This window comes from Cyanistes caeruleus, chromosome 3, assembly GCF_971803275.1.
Source record: "Cyanistes caeruleus chromosome 3, bCyaCae1.hap1.1, whole genome shotgun sequence".
Lineage (NCBI taxonomy): Eukaryota > Metazoa > Chordata > Aves > Passeriformes > Paridae > Cyanistes > Cyanistes caeruleus.
This window is the reverse complement of record NC_141703.1, coordinates 98,565,730-98,575,101: the sequence shown is the minus strand read 5'-3', so window position 1 is coordinate 98,575,101 and position 9,372 is coordinate 98,565,730. Positions and strand designations below refer to the sequence as shown.

At 38.5% G+C, this 9,372-nt stretch overlaps 1 protein-coding gene across 24 annotated transcripts in view; it reads right to left on the bottom strand.

The window, feature by feature from the left end:
- Positions 1-1,354: 1,354 nt before the first annotated feature.
- The window catches only part of PHLDB2 (pleckstrin homology like domain family B member 2), a 66,776-nt gene continuing 58,758 nt past the window's right edge, over positions 1,355-9,372 (bottom strand). For all 24 annotated transcript variants that reach the window (XM_086883293.1, XM_086883291.1, XM_086883299.1 and 21 more), the window contains 4 exons: positions 9,191-9,337; positions 6,578-6,797; positions 3,988-4,073; positions 1,355-3,299 (listed from right to left, as the gene is read on the bottom strand). In XM_086883293.1, coding sequence (XP_086739419.1) covers positions 3,159-3,299; positions 3,988-4,073; positions 6,578-6,797; positions 9,191-9,337 — 594 coding nt within the window. In that variant the 3' untranslated portion in view covers positions 1,355-3,158. The remainder of the gene's footprint in view (positions 3,300-3,987; positions 4,074-6,577; positions 6,798-9,190; positions 9,338-9,372) is intronic.

Here is a 9,372-nt window from a genome sequence, read left to right as displayed (position 1 = left end):
ATCATGTCCCAGCGTGCGTGTTTCCTCGAGCCAGCTCTGTCTTGCAGCTAAGAAGGCCAAGGGTGTGCATGGGAACGTTGCCAGCAGGTGGAGGGAGGTGATCCAGGCCCTCTGCTCAGCCCTGGTCAGGCACCTCTGGGGTGCTGTGTCCGGCTCCTCAGCACGGGGGGGACACAGAGCTCCTGCAGCGGGTCCAGCGGCAGGCAAGGAGGGTGACTGGAGCACCTCTCTTAGGAGGAGAGGCCGAGGGAAAGGCCTGGGCCTGCTGGGCCTCAAGAAGAGGGCTGATAAGGGACCTCATTCACGGGCTCACACCTCCGCACCTTCTCTCAGTATAGATGAGTACAGGAGCCAAAACTGCATCTTTATGCACTGTACCCTCTTATATACAGGCCATGGCAAACACAAAGAAAAGAAAATAATCACAGAAACTACAAATCATTTAGATTGGAAAAGATTTCAAATATTGAGTCCAACCTTTGACCAAATACCACGACTTCAACTATACCATAGTGCTATGTGTCATGTCCCATCATTTCTTGAATACCTCCAAGGATGTCTGTCCCCCACCACCTCCCTGGGCAGCCCATTCCAATGCCTGACAGCCCCTTCTGTGAAGAAATTCTTCCTGATATCCACCCTCCCACATGAAAACAAATGCTAGGAGAGGTCAGTGCCTGCCAAGGTAAGGGTGTTTTCCCATCCAAGCACCAGGCCAGCACCTGTAGGTCATGGGACACAGCAGAGGTGGTTTTTAAGACTCAGACTCTGTGGTCTGCAATTGCCTGAGAGCCTTCAGGGTTGAAGGGCTTTGTATGATCAGTGCAGACTGATCATAAAAGGGGGTGCCTACCACCGTGCTCTACTTACGTTGTCTTGATGTACACCACTACAGAACCCACCCCACTTCATCATGATGATGGCAAACTTAGAGAAAACAAATCATTCAGAAAACCACACTGGTTTTCATTTCCACAGTGAGTTAATACTCTGATTCAGGTCATGTCTAAGTCAAATATTGGGAAAACTTCAAAATCCTTAAACTCAAGCAAATTCTGATTTGCGGTTAAACCAAAAAAAATGTCAGTATGCAAAGCTGGTGATAAATTTTTCAAACAGATTCATAAAAAATGGAAAAGGTATTATGTACACGCAGAAAACAGACTACACTCCTAATTTCACTGCCCTCCGAAAGATTATTTTCCATAGTTCTTTTATGGGAAAATATATGGATTAGTTCAATTAAATGTTACTGAGAAATACAGTATTGTTTGCATGACTGTATACAACTATTTAAAATAAAAGCAGAAATGTCTCAGGATAATGCAGCAAGAAAATATTTGAAACAAGTGTATTTTTAAAAATGTTTATTGAAATGCCTTCATTTCAGCATGCAGGATACAAAAATCATTATTAGAAAACCTTTATAAGTATACAGAGGAATAAAATCAAGATACATCAGGGAAAAAATAATAACTGTATAAACAAAAGCAATTTATTTGATAGTGTTTTAAATTATAGATTACAGGCTGTGATCTGCACAGATGATAACAGTTACCTTGCAACAACAGTCTCTTCTTTTATAATTCAAGTCGAAACTGATGTTTGTCGTGCTAGAACAACCACATCACCTGTGTATACCACAAACCTGTTCATTACAGTTACAGGGTTTAAAAAGTGTAACAAAAATATTCTGCCAGCATACTTCTATTCTGTTTTCAGTTTATTTGTCCAGCCAAAAGCCTTTAACTTTTCATCAAGGAAAGAAAAAAGGCTAATGTGCTTTCTTCTAGTACACAAACCACAGAGCATGTAAATTTCAATTACTGAAATAGAACCTCTTTTAAAGTCATGACACTTTCTTGAAGTTCATTTCAATTGATTTATAGTTTTGCAAAATTACTCAAGGACTTGGAGGTGATTTTAAAATGTGAGACAGCTGCACCCTCAGTATTTTTGCTGTTTTAGGAATTTCAATCCCTACTACTTCAAACTTTCAGGGTTTTTTATTCATACACTGCTTAGTATAAACTTTTAGAACTCACCTCTCTCATTTTATTCTATTTAACGGCATTATTCTGTGCAGATATACATTAAACAACAAAACAACTCTCTGGGACTGAAAGCTTGGCTCCACAGAATTCAGATAGGTAGAGATTTTGGTGCTGGCTTCAAGGCAGGCAATGTTTAAGAGATTTCAACAGAGCATTCACTTGGCACAGAGTAAGTGGGACCTTACTACATAAAAGAAAATTGCTGCAGGGTCCAGAATCAGCTTATTCTGTTTAACAGGGAAGATTAAAAAAAAAATACCTCTTTATGAGGAAAAGCTAATACATGTGTTTCCATCTTGTGTTCCACCTGTTTCTCATCCTTGTGGACAAAAATGCATTTTTATAAAGCTATCCTTTTTTTTGTTGTTGTTGAGCTCCATAGATGCAAACTTTAAACATACAGTTGTTTCCAAGAAGTGTTTGAACATACAGAATATAACAATTTAATTACATGAAAAGTCATTAAGAGTTTTGGCACTGTCCCCTTACAGAAAGTTAGGTACAAGTAACAATATGAAAAAGTAAGGGAATCATGTAACTCTTTGGCTCTGTTGTAACACTTATCTACTAAGGCTAGAATTGTGTGTACCTTAGGGCTGCTTCTTTGTTTGTATTTTTATAAAATATTTGACTAAAAGTTTTAAAAAGTCACCTAATCATCTATAAATGTCAAATGTTGCATATTAAAATATATGCTTATTACACCTTTTTGTTTCATTTTTGCATACCAATGAGAACACACACATTTGTAAACTGTTCAGTAAAAATTTATGAAGACATATTCTCATAAAGAGAATTTGTATAAGAGAATCTGTAGAAACTTATCATTCAATCAAGATGCTGTAATTAAAATTGCCTGATTATCCATTTTGGAGCTCTATGATTTTCTCAACAGCTTTAGCTTGTTCATTCCTATAAAGATCAGCTACAACAGTTAACAACCCCCCCTTTTCAATGCATTTGTAACCCCCTCTCAACCTGAGGTTTTGGGTGCACATCATAAGGAGGACATTTCTGGGACACTGACTGGCTTTTCAGCTGTCACTAGCTATGGCTAACTTCATTAGGTACGTTATTGCAGGATGCCCTATTGCTCCCCGTTTATTATAACATGAAGTGGGTGTAGCCTTCTGCGCCTGTAACAATCACATCCATCCATATCCTCATGGCTTCTGGAGAAGGAGCAACCATGTAGTAGATGCGGTCATGGGTCTTAACACTGAAGGTCAGCAACGGGTTGGGACTCTGGAATAAAACACAAAGAAGGTATCAAAAGAGTGAAATCAAAGCTGGTACCAGAAGTGGAATTACTTACAGGGAGTTTTATGAATAGGGTTAAGAAGAAAGATAAAATGCTGTACCACTGCATCTTATATTGCAGCAGAGATGTATTTAAAGTGTTTGTAGCTACCATAAACACCTTTTACAGCATTTTCCCAATAGACTATTATACAGCACTACAGGACTCCAAGCTGTTGTTTCATGCCCAAATAACTAACCCCCTCACTCCGTCCAGTGGCTTTCACAATTTGTTCACAGCTCACCTGAATTACAGATGAGAGACAGGGGGTTCCATGAGCTGCTGGCACAGTTAACTCCCCCCCAGGACAGAGGCATGCAGCCAACCCTTGACTTGTCCAAGCCACTGATTTCAATGGTCTTGCACCTGGACTAAAGAACTCCAGGTAGCAAATCCCACGTTGCAGATACACACTTATCTCTGTTTCCATCAGTATATAAAAAAAACCCCAAAACAGATGCTAATCACTGATTAGCCTCCTCTTCCTTTTCCTCCACTCCATGGTTGTTTTTTTTTTTTAGTATTTCTTTTTTTTCCCCCAATAACGTTAGCTCTCCCTTTAATTTTACAGCAGCTACTCAGCTTGGAGTACTCTATATGATATACGGTTAAAACAGCAGTAACTAAGTTTACCTTATATGCATTCTTTAGATGATCATAATAGACTTCTTCAATAGCTTGAAAATATATTACACCTTTTAATTTAGTTTCATGTTTGTCTAAAATGGAAAAGAGAGAATGACTTCAGAACTGAAATGAACAGTAAAAAGCAAAAGCTTAATTTCCATTTCCATATATGTTCAGCTGATAAGCAACTGACTTAACAGTTCTGCTTCTGAAATCCCATGGAAACCTTCAGCCTTTCTTAATAGTTTGTTGGATTTGTTGAGAGATGCATTTTTGACTTTAATATGTCTTCTTTTTCACCTAGCTTCCAAGGTTAAAAGCTTTTGTAATTTCCTCATCTATTTGCAAATCACTCCCTTCACTGAAGTGTCTAAATGTTATGGAGGGTATTAGCTCACAGAAGGACAGACGTCTCTCAGATATATCCACTCTTCCAATTCCATGAAAATCAGCCTGACTTGACACAGTTTGCAGGCTAAGACCTTCAGCTTGCCTTCAGGGGAAACTGTGATGATAATCAAATTTTCCATACAATCTGACAGCAAAATCTTTACATTAGAACATAGTTTGTGCATGTACTTTTTCAAAAATGAAGGCTTCTGCACATGTGAACTTAAGAGTCACCACTATAATTTTTCACAAGAAAAAGGAGGAGGACAGAGCAGCACACACCCTCCACTTTCCTGTAGTGAAAAAGGTCCCCAGCTGCATGTGGACACTGAAAAGCAAACTTCCTTTCACTCCCAGCACTTCTGTATTAGGGGAATATAATGCTTTCTGCCCCCAAGTCATAGTATCATGTCAACACTGAACAATGATGCAGAACATTTTTATCAGTCCCATGAGGGATTCTGCTGTCATTTAAACACTTGGGGAACTCAGCTTACATCCTATGTGTAGCTGCAGGCAATTCTGAAAGCTTCTTAATATAGCAAAACGATGCAGCTTTGGGAATCTGTCTGCCAGCCCCCAGAGAAGCAGTACTCAAATACTGAAGTGCAGGTTTATGAGGTTACAGCACACTGTAGTTACACTGAGATAAACACAGAACTATATAAAGCTGTCTGTGCACTTTAAGTAAGCAAGGGATCCACTCTCTTTTCAAGGCCTGTCTGGGGGGAATACCAGACTATTTCAGGTACCCACAAGCTCCCACTGAGAGAGTCGTGGTAGAGTTCCCTGAATTCCCAGATCACAAAGTGCAGATGCTGCAGTCGCCACATGAAGCTGTCAGACTTCAGGGTAAGTTCCTGGTTCAGTGCAGTGGCAGAACTAAAGCATTATCTCAGTACATTCACTTAAGAGATCAATTACTCTGCATTAACAGCACCAATATTTATTTTGGAAATCTACTACATATTTAAAGATCTAGATGAATCCTTACTCATACAAGCAGCAGCATTTTAGTGCAGCTAGTACAGACTTCTCATAAAACTCTGCTTGTTGGCTGAAGTCTTTGAGACATTAGCAAAAGTTTTCTTTGGTAATTGAGATTACATTATATCAACTGTACTGCACCCAAAAGTGAAACCATTAAATGTTAACATAACTACTAAAACAAGTCAAAAAAAGATCAGTACCCCATGGGAACACTTACTGTCTTACTGCCTGTGTTACAGGCCTTCCTAACCAATAAACCAGATGTTAAGAACAAAACAAAAAATATTTGTCACATTCTTCATTGTATTATTGCAAACTGTTCAGTGGGTATGTAATAAACAAATGTAATGAATTCAATTTTAAGTTACTTATGAGTTGCTGGAAAGCAGTTATGTCAATAAAGTAAGTCCAACTCTTTGGGTGGTTTTTGTACTCGGTGTTTTCTTCTGCATCTTAGCAATGACCATTCTACATATGCCTCTTTCTGGCCTCTCTGAACAATAAATATTCAGAGCACTTTGTTACTTTTGTGACCTCCTCAGAACTGAAACTTCAAACTACATGTATATTTGCACAGCATTTGGAGAGGTAAGTATGTTCTTAAATTCCCCATTTCTGGGTTTACTCTAAGATAACAAAGTAACATAATGCTTATAATGGCTCCATATACTGTGTAACACAACTTTGTGTATAGAAACTCCTTTAGAGTATTGCCTATTCTTCTTCTGATATTCTTACACTTTCAAAATACGGCAAACTCAGTAAAGTCTACCCCTGTACGTTCAACTTCCTGAAAACCTTTTCTTCACATTAAGCACAGAACTGTGGAAGCATTCACTTCAGTTTTCATGGTAAGTATAATGAATTATATTCTTGTTTGAAAGGTTAAAAAAAATCATTCAGTCATTGGGGGAAGTATACAATATTTTAAAATAAAATATGTGGAACCATTATTCTGTGTGCTTGTAACCTGATCTTCTTCCATTTTTTCTTCTTGCCCATCTGTATCTCCTCCTTTGCTTTGTTTTTTATGCTCAATTCTGCCTTACCTGGCATGAGGATTGAATGCTACAGGAAAGGCTTCACATATCCTCTAAGTGAATGAATGAAATGGAAACCTTGGTTTTATCTGGACTCCTTACTTGTTCATAACTCAGCTGAGTTTGATAAGAAAACAGAAAAACAGATGTACCCTTGTAGCAATCCTGTAACCTACCTGCATAATAAGTAAAAGTTCTCTTGTTTCTGTCAAAAACAAACCACCGTTTCTTCCACGTTTTAATTTTTCCTCCCATTTTAATCAGAAAGCCTCGGCAGGTTTTCTCAGTGAGAGAAATGTGGTAACAGGTCTCTATGTTGTGCCCAGCTGTTTCAATGTGACTGCGTAGGTCGAAGTCTTCCTTTCTAACGGGCAAATAGCGAGTCAAGGGACGGGCCTGGAGGAAAGAAAAGAAAATCAAATGATTTTTGAGAGAAGCTTTATCATCTCCTACCCTTTCTGCTGTAAGGATGTAACTGAAAACTGCTCATAGAGTCTAAGAATAAGTGTAAAAAAAACAAAGAGCTTTTACTGCAGCTCTAATTTTCTGGAAAAGAAAAATTCTTTTAAACTTCTAACTTTACAGTGTTGGATAACTCTGTAAAAGCCAGATAGAGCATAGAAGTTTCTTGAAATCAACAGCTGATAAACTGGTAAAACAGAGGCCACAGCACAGAAAGGTTGTCTTAGAATTAAGACATCAATTAAATGTAAGGGTGTGTTGCTGCCTTAGAAGTCCAAGAACTTCATAAGCAGGGTGTTACGCAAACCCTTTATTTCTCTGGATCAAGTACTCACTGCACACATGTCACTCTTTAATTCTAATTCTGCTGCTACAGGTATTTTCATGCAGAGTATAATATATAAATGATAAGAACATGCTATTGCAGGAAACATTAATAATGGGAACGAACTGTAATCCCCGGTTAGTTAGGGATTGTGGTGAACAAAACAGAATTATTTTCTGCAGAACAAATTAACTGTGATTATTAGTTCACAGTACGGTACGGAGAGCTGAAGTGCATCCCTCTGCAAGAGACAGCAAAGCAATGCAGGAGACAGTGCCTCATTCTTGATTGCAGTTCAAGACTGCACCAAGCTTGGATAGTGTCAGCTGGGAGAACAAGCAGGAGGAGATGGTGATTTGGAGCCTCTGCCAGCTGAGGGAATATTCCTGCTTTTTGTGCCTGGAGGGTCTATGCACAGTCACCACCCCCTCATTTTGAACAGAGAAGACAAGTCTCCCAGAGAAGGCTCCTGCTGCAGCTGAGGCAGAGAGAGGTTACTTTGGAACAGAAGGTGATTTTAGATGCTTTCAAGGATCTGTGAAGGGAGCATCTCCCTGTCTCTCTCCTCATGGACTCCAGAGAAGTCAGTGACCTGGAGAAACTAATCTGCCCCATCTCCATTCCTCAAGTTATCCTGTTAAATCCCACTGTGAGTCTCAAATCAAAGGGACTTTCCCTCATTGCATTCTTAAGAGCCTCTTGGTGCAATAGGAGCTGTGTTGCTCACAAGAACTCTTAGCACCCTTCTAAAATTATACAGTCCTGTATGATATGAGATGGCACCAGCTCTGGCAAGTGCAAAGGTGGAGTTCCTTTCTCTTGTTTACATTTCTGAGTGTCAAAACGTACTGGGGAAAAAAAAAATTGGTCTCACTGTACAAAGGAAAGCAAAAAGAAAAAAAAAATCAGTCATTTTTGACAGATATGTTTTTGTCTTTCTGCCAATTTAGACTTCTTCTCTCTGCCAAGTCTGACAATTAGCAGTAACTGACAGGACATTCTATTACAACACATGCATGCTCTAATTTGGGATAAAGATAACAGCGCTGCATTGTTTAGGCCATACTTGAGTTGTCAACAAAATTTCCTAGAAAAAAAGCAGTCTAGCAAGTAAAATTTAGCATTCCTGATTATATTTTATATAAAAACAAATGAATGAATATATTTAACTAGAAACAGCTAGTTAAACATCAGCAAAGGCAGCACAGATAAAACCAAAAAGATAGCCCAATATGATATGGAATCTTCTGCACTCAAATACATCTGTTAAGATGGGGACACTGTCTTGCTCTGGGGTATACTAGCAGTGACTGCCTAGTCTATTTGCTGTACCTTATAGATATTATTGGTTTTGGAGGAATAAACAAATAGATAAAACTCTAAGCCTAAAGGGAACTCAAGGTACCTCTAAGCCCAAAGAAAAAGCAAAAATATGTGGGAGGTAACACTTTTTAAATTAAGTGATCTTTCTCAACTTGTACAGTCCCGTTAACTTTAGAAAAAATAGTATTTACTCTCTACTGTGGATGTGGAGCTGAAAAAAACTTCCTTATTTGTCTTCTTCTTTTCAATCAAATGCTTGGAAGTAATAATTCACATTTCAAGGCATTTTGTGTGTTAAAAGAAAAAGCAAAATAAAACAAAAAACCCACTAAGTCCATACCAATGGTTTAGAAAATTAACACACTCACTAATTTCTGTTGTTCTCACCAAAAAAATCTGCTCTGCCTATATTCAGTAACAAACTTTATAGGATTAATATTGATACTTTATATATAAAATGTTGACTAGATACCTATGCTGTTATCTAACTTTAAATGAATATTTGGCTCCAAGAGCCCAAACGTACTTTTAGCAAAGCTACTGCACCTCAGAAGTACCAAATCCATCTGTTCAGCTGAAAGCAGTTCTGTTTACCATTGGCAGAAATACACTTAGTCCTTTTCTGTATATGAAGGGGAAGTCTTGCATTTCAAAACCATCTCATGTCCCCATATCTGACCTGTGCTCTTTGTTTCTCACGTATTTTGACTTCTTTTTCAATTAATTTTTGTCTCTGGCTCGTTTCTTCCTCCAGTCTTTTCTCCAGTTGCTCTCTGCGGCGTTTTTCTTCTTCCAGAGCTCGTTTCTTAGCTTCCATCTCCCGTTCCTAAATACCACAGCATACATAGAACTTCAATTATA